Source organism: Acomys russatus, chromosome 31 (genome assembly GCF_903995435.1).
Source record: "Acomys russatus chromosome 31, mAcoRus1.1, whole genome shotgun sequence".
Classification (NCBI taxonomy): domain Eukaryota; kingdom Metazoa; phylum Chordata; class Mammalia; order Rodentia; family Muridae; genus Acomys; species Acomys russatus.
This window is the reverse complement of record NC_067167.1, coordinates 37,040,332-37,062,911: the sequence shown is the minus strand read 5'-3', so window position 1 is coordinate 37,062,911 and position 22,580 is coordinate 37,040,332. Positions and strand designations below refer to the sequence as shown.

The 22,580-nt window shown below is 44.7% G+C and overlaps 1 protein-coding gene across 1 annotated transcript in view; it reads left to right on the top strand.

Annotated features, from left to right (window-relative positions):
* Positions 1–2,254: 2,254 nt before the first annotated feature.
* Myrfl (myelin regulatory factor like) overlaps positions 2,255–22,580 on the top strand; it is an 88,838-nt gene continuing 68,512 nt past the window's right edge. Inside the window, exons 1-2 of the mRNA XM_051139709.1 lie at positions 2,255–2,375; positions 14,996–15,086. Of these exons, the coding sequence (XP_050995666.1) occupies positions 2,255–2,375; positions 14,996–15,086 (212 nt within the window). The remainder of the gene's footprint in view (positions 2,376–14,995; positions 15,087–22,580) is intronic.

The following is a 22,580-nucleotide window of genomic DNA, read 5'->3' as shown; positions in this document are numbered from 1 at the left end:
GTAGATGACAGCAAGACACACTCAGGCCCTTGCAATGACTAAGTCCATAGCTCTGAAAAACGGGGGTGGTAAAAAGTAATCCGATGGAGTAAGGTTACTGCTAGGATTAAAAATACTGAGAAATACTTGTAAATTGACTTAACACAGTGACGCTATGTCCTACGTTTAGAGTTTACCCAACACACCTTTCTGATTAACTAGCTCTCACGTGGCTTGTCTGAAGATCCCTTCGCTCTTTCGGGCCCTCCTTAGGGACCACACTTTACTATTTGTCATCTTTCCCTTGAAGGGCGCTGCCACGGTTAGCTTCCGCTGTCAACTTGACATAAATCTAGAGTCACTTGGGAAGAGGGAACTTGGACTGAAGAACTTTCTGGATCAGATTGGCCTGTGGCCACATCTGTCAGGCATTTTTTTTTTTTTTTTAATTGCCAATTACTGCAGGAAGGCCCAGCCCTCAATGGCTGGTGCCATCCCTAGGGAATTGGCCCTCCCCTGTATAAGAACGGAGGCTGAGCAAGCCAGAGGCAGGAACCTGGTTAAGCAGGGTTCCCTTATGGCCCCAGCTCCACTTCATGGCCCTAAGTTTCTGTCTTGAGCTCTTGCCCTAGCTTCCCTGTAAACTGTAAGCCAAGTTAACCCTTCCCTCCCCAAAGTTGTTACTGGTCACGGTGTGTAATATAGCAACAGAAAGCGAACTGGACTAAACACTGGTATCACCGCATCAAGAGGTGACCTGTGTTCTGAAGAACAAGTCCTTTCTGTCCTATTTTCATATTCAATGATTTTATGACCACCGCCCTTCATTTGCTTTGTTTTTTTATCACCACTTCCTTATAATGCCGTACTAAAAGATTTATCATCTGTTCATTCCCAAATAAAGCCAATGCAAAGCTGTGTGCTTAGCTCACTGACGGCATCTTGTCAGAGCAGCGGCTAGTCAGCCAAGCCTTGTGTGCACCTGCCTCGTTCAGGGTCCAACACTGCGGTAATTTGCCTTTTCTATATTAATCCAAGTTACAAATGACATTATTGAGAAAAATAGGAGCCTAGCCTGTCTATGGTAGACACCAAGCTTCTCTCTAGGTTATGCCTTCTGGAGGACCGTGGCATCTTACTCTAGGGGGCGGTTCTCCGTCTTCCTAATGCTGCGACCCCTTAGTGTCGTTCCTCATGTCGTGATGACCCCAACCATAGAGTTATTTCGTTGCTGCTTCATAACTGTAATTTTGCCACTGTTATGGATCATAATGTAAATATCTGATATTCAGGATATCTGATATGTGACCCTGTGAAAGGGTCATTTGACACTCTACTCCCAAAGGGGTCTCTACCCACATGTTGAGAACTGCTGCTAAAGTCATCAAATTCCATGGAATTCTAAAGTATTCCCTCTACCTTTTCCATCCTTCCTACAATGCCAGCCACCCGTCTCTGACCTATTTACCACTCTCCCACTGGATTGGAAGCTCCTGTTTGGTGTCTCTTTGAGTGCGATGTACCACACCGTTGTCACTGCCTGTTTTCTTGCTTGGCTGCTCTGCTCTTCCTTGCCTTACAGGTGAGGCGGGGTGAGTGTCGCTCACTCTCTAGTGTCTGGCACACAATACCTCACTGAACAGTCACTGCATGAGGAATAAAGGAATGAGCAATTCTGCTAAGTGTCTAGTTGAAATAGGGATGCACACGCCCATCCAGTCTCCCAAATCTGCCATCCAGCTGCTGTACAGGACAAGGCCTGCAGAGCTTGTTCCCAGCAGGCATGTGCAGGCTGTCTGCTGTCTCCCGCTCTCAGAAAAACCCAGAAGCCAGGTTTTCAATAGCCTTCTCTAGAGCGTTATAGAAACCCCAATATGGAGGTTGCCGCCTGTTACACAGTGCACTTACACTACCAATTGAATAAAGACAGATTTCCATTTTCATCTCTCAGTTATCGGTCATTTAAGCTCTAGGTGATTCATATCGTGTTAAAGTCCAGAGAGAGTCCATTCAGTCGCTGTCTTTAACAATGAGTCCTGTTATCTGTGCCGGGAAAGGGTGATTAGATCCTGGCTAGATCAGTATACACTATCTATACGTGGGAAATCCTCAAGATCTTGGGGGTGGCAGGTGGCACTTTTCCTGGGTGCCTCGTCCTGCTGCCTGCTCTGCATTAGGTACTTTTTTTTTTTTTTTTTTACCGCCACACAGGAGCCACACAAAGAGAGAGGGATCTGTTTTGGCTCTCAGTATCCAGGGAACACAGCCCTGCGTGATGGCGGCAGCACAGCACTGCGGCTTGGTCCACAGCACTGGGAACTTGCAGCTCGTTCACATTACAGCTGACCGAGGAGCAGAGACCGGACTAGAAGTGGAGGAAGACTGGAGCCTTGAAGGTTCACTCCTAGTGGCCCATGTCCACCCACTAGCTCTTACATTACAGAGGTTCTACAACCCTCTCAAACATGACCACTAGCGCAGGACCACACATCCAAGCACAGGCCTGTAGGAGACATCTCCCATTCAAATGTAATGGTCACCGAGACTATGGGCAGGATGCGTCCTTGAGCCTCTCCTTCCCTAGGCTGCTCCCCTGGTCTCACTTCCGTCTCCAGGAGTCAGCATGACTGCCAACACCAGGCCCAGGAACCGCTACACTCCTGAGGAGGCACAACACCCACCGCTCTGTCCTCCTGGCCCTGCTTCCATCTGATGATGTGTGGGCACACTCTTAACAGCCGTCCCTGGGAGGACGAAAGGTCAGCCCTGATTTTTAGCGTGGTGATGACATTAACATTTTCACTATGGCTAATTTTACGCCAGTAGCAGCTCAGTGTCACTATGATCTCGGGAGAAGAGAAAAGTCTGAACTAGTTGCTTTCTTCACCCTGCTGCACACTCTTGTACTTTCGTTTGCACAGAAACTGAATCAGAGTCTCAGGCCCATAGCCCAGATTCTGTTTTCGCTGACAGCGGCAGCCTCATTGACCCCTGCTCCTGACACCATTTCACGCTGATGAGTCATTCAGGTATCCCAGAGTACCCTGCTCACGTTTTTGTTTTTTGTTTGTTTTGTATTTATTAGATAACTGCCATGCCCCAGGTCATGTTCTAGCTGTTGCATATGCTGCTGTGATGTCTTTATATATATATTTTTTTCCTCCTCTCACTGCTCTGTGAACTTTCTGAGCAGAGAAACTGTTGATAACAATACGAGGTAGCAACGATGGAGCTGGTAGCTGCACTAAGTGCTTTCTGCGCACCAGCTCACTTAGTTTAGTACCCTATGATGTCCGGCTACTACTGCCATTTTACAGAGAGTGAGATCGAGGCAGGCCACCCTCCCATCTGTGGACATGCGATTGTGTCACTCACTTCACGGTGGTCATTGCTCTGCATAAGCGTTACCATTTATGATTGCGTCAGTTACTTTTATGTCACTGTGATCACACACCTGGCACATGCAACTTTGATTCGGAGGACATAGTTCATTATGGTGGGGAAAGCATAGCAGCAGAGGCTCATGGCCTCAGTGTCAGGAACACGAGACTGCTGGCCATGTTGTGGAGGCTGACCAAGGAAGCCTGTGGGGGCACACGTCATATTTGTACTAACAGTAACTATAGCCACTCATGCACGCCTTCATTCATGCAACAAGCTTAGTATTTACTGAATAACTACCACATCCAAGGTCATGTTCTGGGTCAGTGGTTCTCAACCATCCTGATGCCGCAACCCTTTAATACAGTTCCTCATACTGTGTGGACCCCCAACTGTAAAATTATTTTGTTGCTGCTTCATAACTGTAATTTTGTGACTGTTATGTATCATACTGTAAATCTCTGAACGCAGGCTATCTGATATGTGACCCCCCCCCCAGAGGGGTTGTGACCCACAGGTTGAGAACCATTGTTCTAGTCACTTAGGAGCCGTACAGTAAGAGACAGTTCGCGTGGTAGAGGAGCCTAGAGTCGAGTAGGGAGAGCTGGCACACCACCTGTCATTGCCACCTGGCTAAAATGCAGATGTGCAAAGCTGGTGGAGAGCTCCACGGAGGGCATGGCTTTTGCTCTCAGACACATTTGCTGCCTGCTTCCCGACCCTGAGAGTTGGAACTCAGTTGCCCACTCCATCAAGACACAACTCCCCTGACACTCCCACGAGGCCTATGCAGCCTTTCTTCCTGCACTCGGGCCTTGTCGTCCCCTCCAGCCATGAAGCCTACAAGGCAGAAGCAAGCAGACTCCAGGGATGGAAATGGGCTGCCTGCTGGGAGGAGAGGTCCGCAAGCAGGGTAGCCTAAGCAAGTGTTTAAGACATTTAGAGCAAAGCGATTATTTTTAAAAGCACAAGATCTTATTTTAAGAGCCATCCGAGAGTTGCTCTCTGTGGGTAGAACCTCCTGAAACAGTTTTATCTGACACTATGAATTTATCTCGTTGAGTTATTTCCTCCGGGTCTAGGAAGCACAGATGTGATCTGGGGTCTTAAAGAAGGCTGGCTATAGCAGGGACCATCTCTCTGTGGTCATCGTGGTGTGTGGACAAGATGCCAGGAAGAGCCTCTCTCCTGTATCCATCTGGGAAGGGGAGCGGATGCAAGTGGAGGCATTAGTCAGGCCTTCCAGGATACAGATGCCTATTTCCACCTCCAGAATTGTGTGTGTGCTTGTGTGTGTGTGTGTGTGTGTGTGTGTGTGTACCTGCACGCGCGCATGTGTGCATGCGTGTGTGCGTGTATGTGTGTGTGTGTGTGTGTGTGTGTGTGTGTTAGGGGAGGGGTGCCCTATAAAGCAGATGGGGTGCCAGCAGGAGCGTCCATGTGAAACCAAACAGATTTCTCCTTCCATCTGCTTTGCTTAGCACTTGGGTTGTCCAAAGCCCAGTGAAGCGGCAGAAGCAACCACGTCCTCTCAGCAGTTGGTTGGCACTGTCCACAGAGGCAGCTTAGCCAGCTTGCCCAGAGTCACTCAAAGCGTGTAAGTGACAAGGGGGAGCCAAGCCAGGCTTGCCTTGACACAGTTTCCTATAGCCAGCCTGGCCTCGAACTCACTACGTAGCTGAGGATGGCTTTAAACTTAGGTTCCTCCTGTCTCTACGTCCCCAATACTAGGATCACAAGCATGTGCCACCACCCCTGGTTTAAACAGCTCTAGGGAGCAAACCCAGGGCTTGGAGCATGCTAGGCAAGCACTCTACGGCCCAAGCTACTTCCTGGCCTTCTGGCTTAACTCTGAGCTTGCTCTCTGTACCCTTATTATCCTGCCTCTCAAAGCCGAGGTGCTGCCAGCAACCCTAAGCCTTGTGAGCTGCGTAGTAGTGACAACCACAGGCTAGGACTGAACTACAGGTTTAGTGACATAAGGAAGGTAAAGTGTAACATACAGCCAAGGACAGAGTGAAAAGTTTAAATTTTGTCTGTTTTTGGAAAGCTGCAGTAGCATCCAGATGCATCTCCCTCCTGTTGCTGTTCTTAAAAAATTCCTTTGCAAAAAGCAACCAGAAGGAACCTTTGAAAATGCGTGCAAGACACATCCCACCTCTTCCCAAAGGCTTCTGGTAACTTGGTCTCGTCATGCCTACACTTCTGTGCTCTGTTCCAGGAGGACTCACTGCCCACTCAGCACAGCACAGCACCCTTGCTCTTGCCCTCCACACTCCCCCTGCTGCCCAGCGTGCTCCCTTCTTGATGTTTGCATAGCTGTCTTCTTCAGAGAGGCTTCAAAATCAGAGTGATGCCCTGTAAGGCAGCCTGTCACACTGTCCTGTTATACCGTCACCACTATCTGACGATATCCTAGTTACTTCTTCTCTACGTTGTGGGTTTTGTACCCAACCCTAGCTTAGCAAGACACCTGGAAGGTTTCTATTTCATTCTCCTCTCTCCTCTCCTCTCCTCTCCTCTCCTCTCCTCTCCTCTCCTCTCCTCTCCCCGCTCCTCCCCCTCCTCCCTCCTCCTCTCCTCTCCTCTCCCCGCTCCCCTCCCCTCCTCTCCTCTCCTCTCTTTCTTCCTTCTGTGTGTGTGTGTGTGTGTGTGTGTGTGTGTGTGTGTGTGTGTGTGTGTGTACATGCTTTACAGCATGCAGGTAGAGGTCAGAAGACAATTTACAGGAAGCATTTTTCCTGGATATTGAGCTCAGGCCTTCAGGTTTGGTGCCAAATGCCTTCGCCTGTTGTGTCATCTTACTCATGAAGGACCCCACGGAAGGCCCTCGTTTCCTTTTGCTGCTTTTGTGTCTCCAGCACATTGCACAGCTCTTGGCATACGATGGGCACTTAGTAGACACTGTTTGCCTCAGTGGAAGACAAAGAGATCTGTGCTGCAATCTGCTGCACCCTAGCCTGCCTTCAAACTCAACCTAAAGCCTAATGGCCACGGCTCCATTTCTGAGCATCCCCAAGGTTAGGGATCTCTTTTCCCTATAAACTCAGGAAATGTTGATGACGTGTCTCATCCATTTCGCCCTTAGCCACGTGCCTCTAAACAGAGTTGGCTATGTTTCTTCTCCATTGGGCATCACAATTCCAGAACACACAGAGAGAAGCCTTCACATTCTTTTTGTGAAGCCAGCACAAGGCGTAAGACGTACCGGTGTGAGCTAGAACTGAATTACTGCATATTTAAATCACACCCGGGGAAAGAACCCACAAGATGAATTAAGCCCTTAGCCAACTATCTAGCATCTATTTCAGACTTTAATAAGATGAAAGAGAAGACTTTGCTTTCCACCTCTGGCCAAAGCCATAAGACAAAACTCCATTTATTTCAGATTCTAAAGGCATGAGGATTTTGTTATCTAGAAAACTAAAATGTTTTGCACAACAAAGTGAGCCACACAGAGTGGATGCTGGGATTTGCCAAAGACAACCCCCCAGCCTGCTGTGCGTGAGCCAGCCTGGAGCAGCTGACTGCAGTGTGCTGGATGTGAGAAACCATCGCTTACCTTAGCTCAACCCTTAGGCAGCAGCTTCTAGATACTGGCTCCCTGTGATGCTTACCATGGTTCTTTCCATGCCGAGACCCTTTGATACAGTTCCTCATGTTGTGGCGACTCCAAACCATAAAACTATTTTCATTGCTACATCAAAACTGTAATTTTGCTACTGTTATGAATTGTAATATAAATATTTTTTTTCTGATGGTTTTAGGTGACACCTGGGAAAGGGCTGTTTATACCCCCAAAGGGGTCATGACCCATAGGTTGAGAACTGCTGCTCTGAATGGTGGACTGTATACAAATCAGCATCTTCTTTTATCCCCAACACTAATGAAAATTATTCTAATATAAAAGAAAATCATTAAACTTATCACTGGGTGTTCCTTGATGGGAGTCTTCAATCATTATGCCTCCTGTGTATGTATCTATATATGTATGGTATTGATTTAAAAAGTTAAACAGATTTTTCTCTTAAATAAATTTTAGTATTGAATCACCTTTGTGTAACTTAATGATAAAGTCTCCAAAAACTAAATTCTACCTAACAATATTCTATTCAGCACTTGGGCATAATACTCAACAATGGTATTACTGTGTAGTTTTCTCTGTGCATTTCATTTCTGTCAGTTGTGGCTTTATAAAAGTATTTCAGCCTTTTACCTTTCCTCTGTGTTCTGGCATTGTGAAATTAGTGGAGGAACCATCATTTTGTTCATGTTTTAAATGTGTGCTCTGTGATGCCATTTTATTAATTAGTTAGCTAATTTATATTTCTCTCCGTGTGTTGTGAATGTATGCTTTTTATAGTGTTGTGATTTAAAACAAAGCAAAACAATATCTAAAAACTATGACCAAGGCAACATAGAGAAGCAAGGGTTTATCTGGGCTCAGGGTTCCAGAAGTTTGGATTTTATGATGGTGGAGCAGAGGTGCCCCGCATGGCAGCTGGAACAGCAACAAGCTGAGGGCTCACCTTCTGAAACATAAGCAAGAAGCTAAGAGAGCCAACTGGGAATGCTGTGGGCATTTAAACCTCCTAGCCCAGCGTCATGGACGCACTTCCTACAATAAGGCCGCATTCCCTAAGCCTCCCCAGAGAGCATCTCCACCTGGGGACCAAGTAGTCAGGTATCTGAGTGCATAGGGGACGTGCTCATCTGAACCAGCACGCTTCTGTTCCACAACTGTGAAACTGGTAGAGCAATTATCACATTCATGTTCTAAAGGTGTAGTCTGTGATGCTGTTTTACTTAATTAATTTTTAGTTCTGTGCGTTTGTGTTTGTGTGAGTGTATGCCACTTTTTTGTAGGTGCCCACAGAAGCCAGAAGAGGGCATCTGGAGAGTTACAGGCAGCTAAGCCAGAAGAGGGCATCTGGAGTTACAGGCAGCTCTGCGCCACTAACCTTGGGCCTTCTGCAAGAGCAGCAAACACTTTAATCTATCTATCTATCTATCTATCTATCTATCTATCATCTATCATTTATCTACTTATCATTGTGAGATAGGTCTCACTAGGTAGCTCTGGCTGGCCTGGAACTTGCTGGGTAGACCAGCTTGGTCTCAAACTCAGAGAGATCTGCCCTTGGTCTCCTGAGTAATGGGATTAAAGTTGTGTCCCACCATGCCTGGCCTCCGTGGCAATAACAAAGAATGAAAGTTTTCCTATTTATTTGAAGGCTGAGAATAATTTTAGACTTTGTCTTTATTTTTGAGAATTCTGGCAACTTGGCTTTAAAATTGCTTTAAAAATATCATTTTTATGCAATGTTGTACAACATATTTTCTCCAAGTATAAAGTAGCTGTTTGTAAATAATGAGAAATTATCTTAAATCCTATAACTAAGGCACTGTTAATAGTGTTGTTGTCATACTTTGTCTCTCTGTATATCTATGTAGAGAAGAATAAATGAGTGGATAGGATAACATTTTATGAAATAAATATTTATTTCCTAAAGTACATTTCCTTCTTGGCCCAGGCTGGCCTCAGACACACAATCCCATGGCCTCTGCATCCTACATTCTGGGGCTCACAGAATTGCACCACAGAATTTGTCTAATAAATAGATCTTACCTTACATATATTATATTAATTTTACTTTAATTCAATACAACAAAAGTAACTTAATGTGAACCCTTGGGATTGCAGATTTAAAATAATTTTAATACTGTTAGAGAGACCAATTTTTTTTCCCCTTTGGAGAGACCAATTTTTAAAGAATTCTTTAAGGCCAAGAAATGGGCCTTAATTACTGATGTGTGGACTAAATATTTTCTACCTGGCTCAGATTTAGGTAGTGCTATGGCTTATTATTCCAAATTCATGTGCTAATAGAGTTACCAAGCTGGAAACTCAATACATCTATAGTACTGAGGCACCTGAAAAGTGACAGTTTAGAAAGGGTTATTAGGGTGGGACCCCCAGGATTGATCTCTTGGTCTTTGGTTAAAAACAACAACAACAACAACAAAAAAGGAACAGAAGCTAGACACACAGACATGAAGGTGTGGTCTCCTGGCATCATTTGACACAATGTGCTGCTTGGTACCCTGCCCCCAAGGAAGCTGTCACAGAGCTGAGCCAGTATGAGTGCCAAGCATTGAAATTCTAAAATTATGAACTAAACAAACTACCTTTCTTTGGAATGTTATCTTGCCTCGAGTACTTAATTATAGTGACTAAACTCTGAGTAATCACCACCATCACCACCACCATCACCACCATCGCCATCATCACCACCATCACCATCATCACCATCATCACCATCATCATCATCATCATCATCATCATCTTTCGAGGGGCTCTGAGATATGGATGATGGAGTGATTAGCATTGTGACCTATCATTTCATCTCCAACCTTCCAACTTTTATTGCTTATATTATTTTTCCCTTATTCAATTCACAAAACACCCCTCCAGTCCTTTCAAAAAATAAATCTAAGAAGTCTTGACAGATAAATGGATTAGATGCTGGACAAGAAAAAAAAAAAAAAAAAGCACCATAGGTAACATTCTAGGGATAATGGGAATAATTTGAGTAGGAACATAAGTTATATTAAAAATCTGTATTAATGTTAAATTTTCTGGTGCTCATAACTGAATTGTAATTGTGAAAACAATGTTTTTATACATAGGAGGGTGCCCTGAAATATCCAGGTACAAGACTGCACTCTTAAATGGCTGAGAAAGGTCTGATAGGAAGATGTGTGTGTGTGTGTGTTTGTTTGCTTTGGGCTTTAAAGATAAATGACTTTGTATGTGTGTGTGTGTGAGATATACGTGAGAGAGGAGTATGAGAGTGTGTGTGAGAGTGTGTACGAGAGAGTGTGTGTATGTGTGTGAGTGTGTATGTGTGTGTGAGAGAGCTTGTGTCCATTGAATGTGCCCACTCACAGAGCTCCTACTTTCTTCCGTGTTATTTTGTATATTTATACTTCAAAAGAATAAATATTGATTTGTTTGTTTGTTTGCTTGAGACAGGGTCTCTCTGTGTATTCCTAGCTGTCCCGGAGGTCACTCTGTAGACCAGGCTAGCCTTGAACTTACAGAGATCCTCCTGCCTCTGCCTTTGGAGTGTACCACCATACCCAGCTGGGAAGAAATACTTTAAAGGACATTTGATTTAAGTGGCGTGGACACCACTAAGAGGGAGCTACTGTTTGTGTTCAACAGAAACTGGAATAAAAGTGGAATAACCAAGACTCAGAGTGTGAAAAACAAAACTAAACCAGGATTTGGGAAAACGGCAGAAATATTTAGATTATTATCTAGTTTTCTGCCTTACTACTGTATCATTTCATCTAAAATGCTGGATTTCAAAAATAAAAAAATAAATAAAATGCTGGATTTCAAGTCTGTCCATTCAAATGATTGGTTGGAATAGCTGGGTTGGTAACTGGGCAGTACACTGAGTTAGTTCTGCCTGTTCTGTCTGGGGGGCTCCCTGCTGTACCTGTGCTGCGGCAGGTGCCTGTGCGAGAGCAGTCAGCTCAGAAAAGGCGCAGTGGACCTTCTAAATGGCACCTACCAAAAACTTTGTCGCCGAAGAACAATGCACGTCTCTCCGTTTATTTAAATATCATCTTAAGGCCTCAGATGGAGGTTTCTAGTTAAAAATTACTCTAGTGTAATGATACATATGACAATGCTATAATGAAACTATTATTTAGTATGTTAAAATAAGGAACTAATTTCAAGGTGTTTTTAAACAGACACTTAGGTGTTTTGGGCTTTCTGTTGTTGTCAGTGAACCGTCCCCGCTACACTCATCTGAGTGTTAACTGGTGTTGTTTGTATAAGAACACTTAGTTCTTATGGTTTATTTCAGCCAAGCATCCTATTTGATGATCTGGACATTTGGGGCAATCAGTTATTTTTCTCTTGAGTTTGTAAGTATCAAATCTTTTTAACTGCTGGCAAAAGTGTTTACTTATTATTATTGTGTGTGCATGATGTGAGTGAGTGAGGGTGTGTGTGTGTTGGGATGTATGTGTGTGAGGCATGTATGTGTGTGAGGCATGTGTGTGTGTGTGATGTATGTGTGTGAGGCATGTGTGTGTGTGATGTATGTGTGTGAGGCATGTGTGTGTTGGGATGTATGTGTGTGAGGCATGTGTGTGTGTGATGTGTGTGTGTGAGGCATGTGTGTGTGTGAGGCATGTGTGTGTGTGATGTGTGTGTGTGAGGCATGTGTGTGTGTGATGTGTGTGTGTGAGGCATGTGTGTGTGTGATGTATGTGTGTGAGGCATGTGTGTGTGTGATGTATGTGTGTGAGGCATGTGTGTGTGTGATGTGTGTGTGTGAGGCATGTGTGTGTGTGATGTATGTGTGTGAGGCATGTGTGTGTGTGTGATGTATGTGTGTGAGGCATGTGTGTGTTGGGATGTATGTGTGTGAGGCATGTGTGTGTGAGGCATGTGTGTGTGTGAGGCATGTGTGTGTGTGATGTATGTGTGTGAGGCATGTGTGTGTGTTGGGATGTATGTGTGTGAGGCATGTGTGTGTGTGATGTATGTGTGTGAGGCATGTGTGTTGGGATGTATGTGTGTGAGGCATGTGTGTGTGTGATGTGTGTGTGTGAGGCATGTGTGTGTGATGTATGTGTGTGAGGCATGTGTGTGTGTGTGTGATGTATGTGTGTGAGGCATGTGTGTGTGTTGGGATGTATGTGTGTGAGGCATGTGTGTGTGTGATGTATGTGTGTGAGGCATGTGTGTGTTGGGATGTATGTTGTGTGAGGCATGTGTTGGTGTGATGTGTGTGTGTGAGGCATGTGTGTGTGATGTATGTGTGTAGGCATGTGTGTGTTGGGATGTATGTGTGTGAGGCATGTGTGTGTGTGGGATGTATGTGTGTGAGGCATGTGTGTGTGTGATGTATGTGTGTGAGGCATGTGTGTTGGGATGTATGTGTGTGAGGCATGTGTGTGTTGGGATGTATGTGTGTGAGGCATGTGTGTGTGTGATGTATGTGTGTGAGGCATGTGTGTGTGTGTGATGTATGTGTGTGAGGCATGTGTGTGTGTGATGTGTGTGTGTGAGGCATGTGTGTGTTGGGATGTATGTGTGTGAGGCATGTGTGTGTGTGATGTATGTGTGTGAGGCATGTGTGTGTGTGTTGATGTAATGTGTGTGAGGCATGTGTGTGTGTGTGATGTGTGTGTGTGAGGCATGTGTGTGTGTGATGTATGTGTGTGAGGCATGTGTGTGTTGTGATGTATGTGTGTGAGGCATGTGTGTGTGTGATGTATGTGTTGTGAGGCATGTGTGTGTTGGATGTATGTGTGTGAGGCATGTGTGTGTGTGATGTATGTGTGTGAGCATGTGTGTGTGTGATGTATGTGTGTGAGGCATGTGTGTGTTGGTGATGTATGTGTGTGAGGCATGTGTGTGTGTGTGATGTATGTGTGTGAGGCATGTGTGTGTGTGATGTATGTGTGTGAGGCATGTGTGTGTGTGTGATGTATGTGTGTGAGGCATGTGTGTGTGTGTGATGTATGTGTGTGAGGCATGTGCATGTTGGGATGTATGTGTGTGAGGCATGTGTGTGTGTGATGTATGTGTGTGAGGCATGTGTGTGTGATGTATGTGTGTGAGGCATGTGTGTGTGTGATGTATGTGTGTGAGGCATGTGTTTGTGTGTGATGTATGTGTGTGAGGCATGTGTGTGTGTGTGATGTATGTGTGTGAGGCATGTGTGTGTGTGATGTATGTGTGTGAGGCATGTGTGTTGGGATGTATGTGTGTGAGGCATGTGTGTGTGTTGGGATGTATGTGTGTGAGGCATGTGTGTGTGTGTGATGTATGTGTGTGAGGCATGTGTGTGTGTGATGTGTGTGTGTGAGGCATGTGTGTGTGTGTGATGTATGTGTGTGAGGCATGTGTGTGTGTGTGATGTATGTGTGTGAGGCATGTGTGTGTGTTGGGATGTATGTGTGTGAGGCATGTGTGTGTGTGTGATGTATGTGTGTGAGGCATGTGTGTGTGTGTGATGTATGTGTGTGTGGCATGTGTGTGTGTGATGTATGTGTGTGAGGCATGTGTGTGTGTGATGTATGTGTGTGAGGCATGTGTGTGTGTGATGTATGTGTGTGAGGCATGTGTGTGTGTGTGTGATGTATGTGTGTGAGGCATGTGTGTGTGTGATGTATGTGTGTGAGGCATGTGTGTGTTGTGATGTATGTGTGTGAGGCATGTGTGTGTGTGATGTATGTGTGTGAGGCATGTGTGTGTGTGATGTGTGTGTGTGAGGCATGTGTGTGTGTTGGGATGTATGTGTGTGTGTGTATGTGTGTCATGATGTATGTGTGTGTGGTGTGAGTATATGTGTGAGGTGTGTATGTGTGATATTTGTGTGTGTGGTGGGCACGTGTGTTTGGTGTGTGTATATGTCATGATATGTGTGTGAGGTGTGTATGTGTAATGTATGTGTGTGTGGTGGGTATGTGTGTGTGATGTATGCGGATGTGGTGGGTGGGTGTGTGTGTGATGTAGGTGTGTGAGGTGTGTGTGTGGTGTATATGTGTGGGTTGGGCGTGTGTGTATGGAGGTTAGAAGTCAACATTTAGGAATGGGTTCCCTCCTATTTTCCAGGGATCAAACTCAGGTGGTCAGGCTTGTACAGAGAACTCTCTTTTTTACCTGCTAAGCCAATTTACCAACCCCCCAAAATGTCTTTTATTCCTCATTATATTTCTTTTACACCATATTTTGTATTCTTTTAAAATTCTAATAATACTACAATCAGTAAAAAATATTTTTTTCATTTTGAAAGTCAAGAAGAAGGAGATAACTATAATATGTTAGCAAGCCTATAAAAAAGTAAAGAAGATGTTGAACAAACCAATCAGCAAGCCATGCGTCCATCCATCCATCCATCCATCCATCCATCCATCCACTCACTCCTCTATCCATTCATTATTCACTTATCTATCCAACAAATGATAATGTCGTTGCTTATCTTTCATGCCTTGCCTCAGTATGGATCAAGTAAGAAAGACACAGTCCCTCTCCTTAAAGGAGAAGAAGGGAGGGATGGGGGAGGGGGAGGGAAGGAGGGAGAGAAACAGAGGAAAAGGACAAGAAGGAAGGGAAGGGAAGGAGAGGGAGAGGAAGAAGGGACAGAGAGGGGGAGAGAGGAGGAGAGAGGAGGAGGAGGGAGGAGGAGGGAGGAGGAGGGAGGAGGAGGGAGGAGGAGGGAGGAGGAGGGAGGGGCGTTCAACAGTGTGCAAGACAAGTGGTCAGTGCTGCAGGGATTCCTAAAAGGGAACATTAACCAGCCTCAGATGTTCATAAAAAAATAGCTGATTATCACAAACGATCAGAACAGCAAGTTCTGATTGGCTAAAATAAACCGTAAGAACTAACTGTCATAATATAACTAATACCAGGAAGTCTTGCTTGAAAGGGTGATCTGAAGAGATTTCAAAAGGCATTACTTAAATGGAAAAATGACTACGTTCCCAATAATTGCACTGTGTCATTTGGCTGCCTTGTAACTCTGGGCATCTGCTTGTCAAGGTTTTAGCAGTCATTCTGAACAGTCATGGTTCTTAAAAAATCTTTAATTTTCCTTTGCAGCTCAGGGAGCCAGTGGCACTCTGGAAAATCCAGTGCTGGACACAAGCCTGCTTGAAGAATTCTTGGGCAGTGACTTTGCTTTAGGAGCCTTGTAAGTAATGGTGGCACCGCTTGCCACTTGGTGGTTTTTTTTTTTTTTAAATTGTGATGTAATTGATCTGGAGAGAACTGGCATTATCATTATTATTATTATTATTATTATTATTATTATTATTATTATTATTATTATTATTATTATTATTATATAAGAGCTTGAGTAGAACTGATCTTATTTCTTCTATGAAACTTGGGCAGATTTCACCAGTGCTTTTCTTCTCTTCATGGAGGTGATTCTTGCTCTTCCAAATCTCTTCTTTTGCAGCAAGTTTAGTATCTCTAGCAAATAGGGTGATAGTCACGTTACTGATGGGTAGGGCCAGCTTCGGCCATTTGTGGCTTCCAGTGAATTGGTTAATTTTATCTAGGTTATTAAGTTCAATGACAACTTTCCTATTGTATATTTTAATTGTTTTCATATTCACGAGTATTCGTCTTTGTATGTGTGTGTGTGCCATGTGCGTGCCTGGTGCCTACGGAACTCAGAAGAGGGCACCAGATCCCTTGTAAGTGGAGCTACAGATGGCTGTGAACCACCATGTGGGTGCTGGGAACCAAAGCCAGGTCTTTCTGCAAGAGCAGCCAGTGGTCTCCAGCCTTTCCTATTATGCTCTAACATAAGTAGGCCCTGTAATGCTGGCTCTGCTTTTGCCGTGGAGCCAGGCATGCCTTTTCCTTATCAGTCTGGCGGAGTGTTTATTAATTTTCCTCACTTTTTGAAAGAAAGTTATACCTTTGTTGTTACTGGTATTGATATAGCCATTCTAGATTTATTTTTTAACCTATGTGTAGTAAACTCAATGCACTTTTTAAAATTTATCCATCTGTCTGTCTGTCTGTCTCTCTGAGTGTATTTGTGCGTGTGTACTTGTGTGAGTATGTGCCACGTGTGTGCAGGTGCCTTCAGAGGCCAGAAGAAAGTACTGGATGCTCTTGGTGGGTTGTGAACCGCACGAGGTGAGTGGTGAGAACTGAACCCAGGTCTTCCGCAGGAGCAGCAAGTGCTCTTTACCACAGAGCCATCTCCTCAGACCTCAAACTCAACACGATTTGGACATAGTTCTGCGTTTTGATAATCTCATAAACTACTACTATACTTATAATATTCAACAGCCCTCCTAAGCCCTGGTAACCGTTGGTTTCTCTTCTTTGTCCCTATAATTTACCCCCCCCCCCAGAATGTCAAATAAATGAAGCCATGTGGCACCTCGTGAATCTGTTGTCGTCGGTTAGAATGCCTTTGTGCATTAGTTCATTTCCTTTATTTCTGAGAAAGACTCCCCTAAACGCTTACACCATTGTTCAGCCACTCCCAAACTCAAAGACCTTTGGGTTGCTTATACTTCTTGGCAGTGTTTCTCATGTACAGATTTTTTTTATTTACTTATTTTTATGTGCATGCCTGTACATGCACAGAGCAGAGGAGGAGGCAGTGTCCTGCTCTGCCACTCCATGACTTTTTCTTTCGAGACATGGCCTCTCACTGAACCTAGAGCTAGCGTGGCTTCCAGCAGGCACCACCTGTTCCCCCATCTCGGCCCCACATAGCACCTGGGTGGCAGGTGTGTGAATGAGGCCACCTCTCGATTTTTGCATAGGTGGGAGGGATCCAAATACCCTCCTCACATTTGCAGGAAAGGTGCTCTTACCACTGAGCAACCTCTCCAGCCCCTCCTGTTAGGCTTTTGTGTAACCAAGAGTTTACATTTCTTTAGAGTAAATATCCAGAATAAATATGGTCATATTGTTGTAAATGCAAACTCAACTGTAAAGATTGCCAAGTACTCTATTGTGAGCACGCTATTTGATATCGCCATTACAATCTATTAGCTATCCAGTTGCTTCTCTTCATCGTCAGAATTATCAATTAAAAATTGTAGCCCTCTTGCCGGGTGTGGTGACATACACCTTTAATCCCAGCACTCAGGAGGCAGAGGCAGATGGACCTCTGTGAGTTCAAGCCCAGCCTGGTCTACAGAGTGAGTCTAGGACAGCCAAGGCTACACAGAGAAAAACTGTCTCAAAAACAAAACAACAACAACAAAAAGTAGCCCTGTTAACGAGTTTGTGCTTGTTCTTCATCACATTTTACTTACTTTTTTTCCTAATGGTTAATTATGTTAGGCATTATTTTGTGTGTTCCTTTGCCATTGATTCCTTTATTTTTTATTTTTTGAGAAATTATCCTTTATATCTTATGTCTATTCTTAAAAATTAGGGCTTCTTTCTTTTGGTTTAGAAAACTTAACAAACCATCCTGGAGCTAAAAATCTTGTTCTTTGTAATCTGTGAATACTTTCTACAGTCTGTAACTTGCCATGCAGGTCAGGCTGGCCTTGAACTCATGGAGACCTGCCTGTTTCTGCCTCCTGAGTGCTGGGATTAAAGGCGTGCACCACCGCCTGGGCTGCTGAGGACTTGAACTGCACTTCCGTCATAATAGATAGTTTTTCCTTCTGGGGTCTTTGATGGGGTTGAAGACTAGATAGCCACAGTATTAATATAAGTTTAGTTTAAAAAAAAAACCCAAACCTTTAGACATTAGGATAAGAATCAGTAGCATAGGACAGATAGTGGAATAATTTCTTAAAAATTGTTAACTACAAATGGGCTGACTGGTGTTTGTAAGTGTGACTTACTGGATAATTCTTATAATTACTTTGTTGCATATAGCTTATTTTATTTAACAGGAAGGGGAAGATGAAGGAGAGATAAACATGTTTTTTTTTTGTTTAGATCACAAGTGGGACATAAGAAAAAGACTTGTGAGAGAGCAGGTGATGTTTTTCCCCTTAGAAGTCGAACCACCATTTGGGGCAGATTGGTTGTTAACCAGCTGAAAAATATCCTTGAACAAATTCTGAGAGGAGATATAAATGCGAGCCAAAAATAGGAGGCAGGGCCTTTGGAGACTTGGGATAGTTTTGGCTGTTCATCGCTCCACTTAGCGATGCTCTTAGAGAGAACCGCTCGAGGGAAGGCTTCAGGGCTCTGGGCACCTATGTTGATGATAATGTGAATCCTCAATTTTCCTTTCATACACAATTGCCTTGCAGTTGGAGGAACTATAGCTTCTTCTAAGCAATTAGAAAATTCTCCCTCTTAAATCGTTTGAATGGAAGTGTGTGGGTAGATACAGGACCATCAACCTCACATCTAGGAAGGCACAATGGCTTGCACCTGTAATCCTGACTACTTGGGGAGCTGAGACAGGAGCATCACAAGTTTGAAGCCAACCTGGGCAATACAGCCATCTCAAACAATAACATCAACAATAGAAGCAGCATCAACAAATGCCCAAGAGCTGTGTGTGTGTGTGTATGTTTGTGTGTGTCTGTGTGTGCATGTATGTGTTTGTGTGTCTGTGTGTGTCTGTGGTGTGTATCTGTCTGTGTATATGTATGTGTGTGTGTGCATGTGCGTGTGTGTGCATGTGTGTGTGTGTGTGTGTGTGTGCGTGTGTGTGTATGTATGTGTGTGTGTGTGCAGCTTTATCACCACCTCCCCTAGGGAAGTGGTCCATCCCATCCGAGGCATCAAACTATGGCTAGGCAGTGGTCATGGTATTTCTCATCACCTCTTTATCTTCTGAATGGTCTAGTGATATCTTTCATTTTTCAAATTAATACTTTCTTTTCTAATCTCCCATGATAAATATGGTTAGAAAATTTAAAAATGTTTGTTTTAAGTGGAATCGCAATTATATATATTTATGGGGCAGTGACAGTACAATGAAAGTATAAAAGCACAACGATCAAATCAAGATGAGGTGCTAGCATGCTCACTACCTCAAATATTTGCTAATGCCTATGGTGGAAATATTAAAAGTCCTTGCATTATTTTGAAACATGTAGTTATATGTCAACCTGCATAGTTGCTCTGCTGTGTCACAGGCCACTGAGTTATGTGTCTTCTCTGGCTGTGTCTCTGTACTCACCCATCATCGCATATCTAGTCCCCAGCACTGTTGTTCTACATTTAATTATGTGTTTTGTGCCATGTATTTGTTTCTATGGTTCACAAAGGAGGGGCTAAGAATAGGAGTGGTTCAGCAGTGCTCCATATGGCAGCAAAGCTGGGATTAAACCTTGCCTAGTGGTAGTGAGCACACATGGCCTTTTTTCTATATGTGGCTTTTGGACTAATTGCTATTTCAGAGAATGCTTTGGAAAAATGCGAAACCCCAGGAAATACGCGAAAAGCGTCTACAATGATCTATTGGAAAGTATGACTCAGAAGAGACCCAAGCCAATCTTTACAAAGATTGTCAGAGCCCCCCGATCAGATAGCCTGTTGGCTACTGGATCAAACATGCTCCCGCGCAGGCAGGTGAGTCTGCCACACCGTCTAAGCAGGAGCAAGAAGCAGCAAGCCGTGACCTTAGGGGTGTTGGGCTTGGTGATCATGATATCAGTACAACTGGCACCTCACTTTAAGTTAGAATACTTTATGCAGGCTGGCAGGATTTAACCCAGATATGTAGTTTTGCTTTTTGTTTTTTGCTTGGGCAGAGTTGAGTTTCAGGTCTGGGCTTACCACTCTCCTGAGTTATTTCCTCTTCTACTAAATTACCCATTACTTATGCCCTGAAGAAAAAAAGCCATTGTCAGGGATAGATAATTGCCTCAGAGGTTAAGAGCATTTGTTACTTTTGTAGAAGAAGCAGGTCTGAATCCCATTGCTCACACCCATCTGTTACCCTGACACCTTCTTTGGGCACCAGGCACACACGTGATGCACACAACATTCAGAAGGCAGAGGGAGGTGGATCTCTGTGACTTCAAGGTGAGCCTCAGCTACACAGTGAATGGCAGGCCAGCCAAACCTACATAGTGAGACCTTGTCCTAAAAAAAAAAGAAGTTCCAGCATCACAGATGGACACGGCATCACTGGTGAGACTATATTACGGCAGTACCATCAACTATAGGGCAGAATGTTACTCTGTGCACTTAAGGTGTGTTGGTTGCATGAGGATGTGTGGTGACTTCATAGTAGAGGGGCCTTCATGGCGGTTGGGACACACAAGTCATGGAGGAGTCAGCTCCTGGTTTTATTTTATTTCTATCTAGTGGTTGGGGTTTTAATTAGGACCTGGATGAATAAGGAGTCAGGAGTATATACATTTCTGTGACTCCTAGACCAGTGGTCCTTAACTTTCCGAACACTGTGGTCCTTCAACGCAGTTCTTCATGCTGTGCTGACCCCCAACCATAAAATTGTTTCATTGCTACTTCATAACTGTAATTTTGCTACTGTTAGGAATTGTAATGTAAACATCTATGTTCCCCGATGGTCTTGGGTGACCCCATGGATGAACTGCTGCCCTAGCGCACGGCACAGAGCCCCTTTACTTTGAAGTTGGGGAAGGGAGTAAGGTGGGTGTGTAGTTCTGTGGGAGGAGCCTGTTAAGAGCTCTGTGAATTCATTGGCTCATTTAATTCCTGGCTTCCAACTAGTGAATCCTGAGGAAGCCTAGAGAGAAGCCTAGAGTGGCCCCATTCCTCCTCATCCTAAGAGTTTTTGTAGAAGAAGAAGAAGAAGAAGAAGAAGAAGAAGAAGAAGAAGAAGAAGAAGAAGAAGAAGAGAAGAAGAGGAGGAGGAGGAGGAGGAGGAGGAGGAGGAGGAGGAGGAGGAGAGGAGGAGGACAGGAGGAGAGGAGGAAGAGGAGGAGGAGGAGGAGAAGAAGAAGGACTATAATGAATAGGAGTAACCTGATGTGCATCTAAAGCATGGGGGAGGGGGTCTCTGGTGCAGCTCATGGCTCCACTGTGACTCTTGCCAGATGTTAACCTGGGGCATACTGTGTATTCTCGTCAGTCTTGGCTTCACTGTGGATCAAGGACAACCACAGCGGTTCTGCATCTGGGACTCTAGCCATTAGGTGAGCCAATGGATGCAAGGTTTAGCCTGGCGCCAGGCCCAGGCAAGATTCTCGAAGCAGGGTCTCTGTGTCTGAAGCAGCAGTCGGGGGGGGGGGGGGTTAGCAAGAGAGCCAGACCTTTGCGGTTGCAAACAGGTGGAGGGGAGTTGGGTGTCTTCTCTGGTGTGTTTCTTGCCATCCTTTCCTGAGATAACTTTCTTGGGATGCCTTGGCCACAGATACGCCCTCAGAGCCATTGTTCAAAAATCTCAGTTTCAGGGTAGTTGTCACAAACTGTAATTGTACTTGGACAATTGCTGTTCTCCAGGGTCCTGAGGAGCACTGCAGACACCCTGTTAATGACACATCTTTAACACGAAGGTCCACATGGGGGAGATAAATCGTGCATGCTAAGAGTACAGGAAACATCATCTCTGACCTCTATTTTGTACGTGGAGGGTGAGAGGCAACCGTGACCAGGGCAGACGGGTTCCTTGTTGAGAGGTTACCCAGGGCAAAGAGCAGTCTGGCCTGGCAGGGCACCCAATTGTTTTCCCCTCCAGGGCCAGCAATGCATTTGGAAGGTAATAAAACACAGACTGACTCCTTCCAGACCTCAGTGTGGATTTAAAACTCTCCACAGACAATGCAGTTCCTTGTTGCTAGCTCTTGGGGTAAGCCACTTCCTTTCCTCACTGTTGGCAAGCCACTGCTGCCACACCTCTACAGTGGGAGCAGAGAAACAATGGCAGATGGTCTGGAGTCACTTAACAAGCTGAAGACACATTAGAGGAAGGTAAGAGAAGTAGAAAGTGAGGGCTCGGGGAAGGCCACCATTCCTCAATTGGTGGTGATGAAGGGCCTCTCTTGATAGAAGGCTTTCCATACACAGCGTGTTCATGCTTTAAAAAAAAAAAAAGTTTATACTTATGGAGTCCTAGTTCTGTGTCAGGTACTGTGTGAAGCTGAGCTCACTAGACAGCTGGGGTGAGGGAAGGCACAGGGGAGTCACTGGAGAAAGCTGGGAACTGGGCAGGACAGCCACAGGAGTATCACACTTTGATGAGTGTGGGTCCTGCACAGTGTCACTAGCAAACTATGCAGTCAGTAAGTCTAGACTCGATCAAAACCACCATCTGAAAGCAATACTGGCTGCTTTGGGGGCTCTGGACAAATGGCATGGAGGTACATAGGACATAAATTCTCTTTGGCTTCCTCTGGCTTTGCATAACCCACTCCTCCATTAATCCTCCAAAAGACAAAAGCAGATTGTATATCCAAAAGGGAGAAGAGTAGAAGGCAAATAACTACATTTTCTGCCAGCTGAGAAGAATCGCTTGATTTTTTTTTTTTTTTTTTTTTACAACCATCTATTCCAAGAAGAGCGACCGGCGTGTCCATCATGCTCTGGTGTCTGCCGGTTTATGGAAATCTCTCTAGTGTAAGAGGAAATTTCGAACACAAGGATCTCATGGGGGCCTAATGCATTCTGCCAGGATCCCCGACACTGGGATCATAGGAGGGAACTTAGAGTGCGGATTAACGCCAAACAAGCCTGTGCATCCCCACCGACTTTGCTGTTGACACTTTGCCTGGTTTTGAACGCAGCGCTCATGAATTCCTCCTTT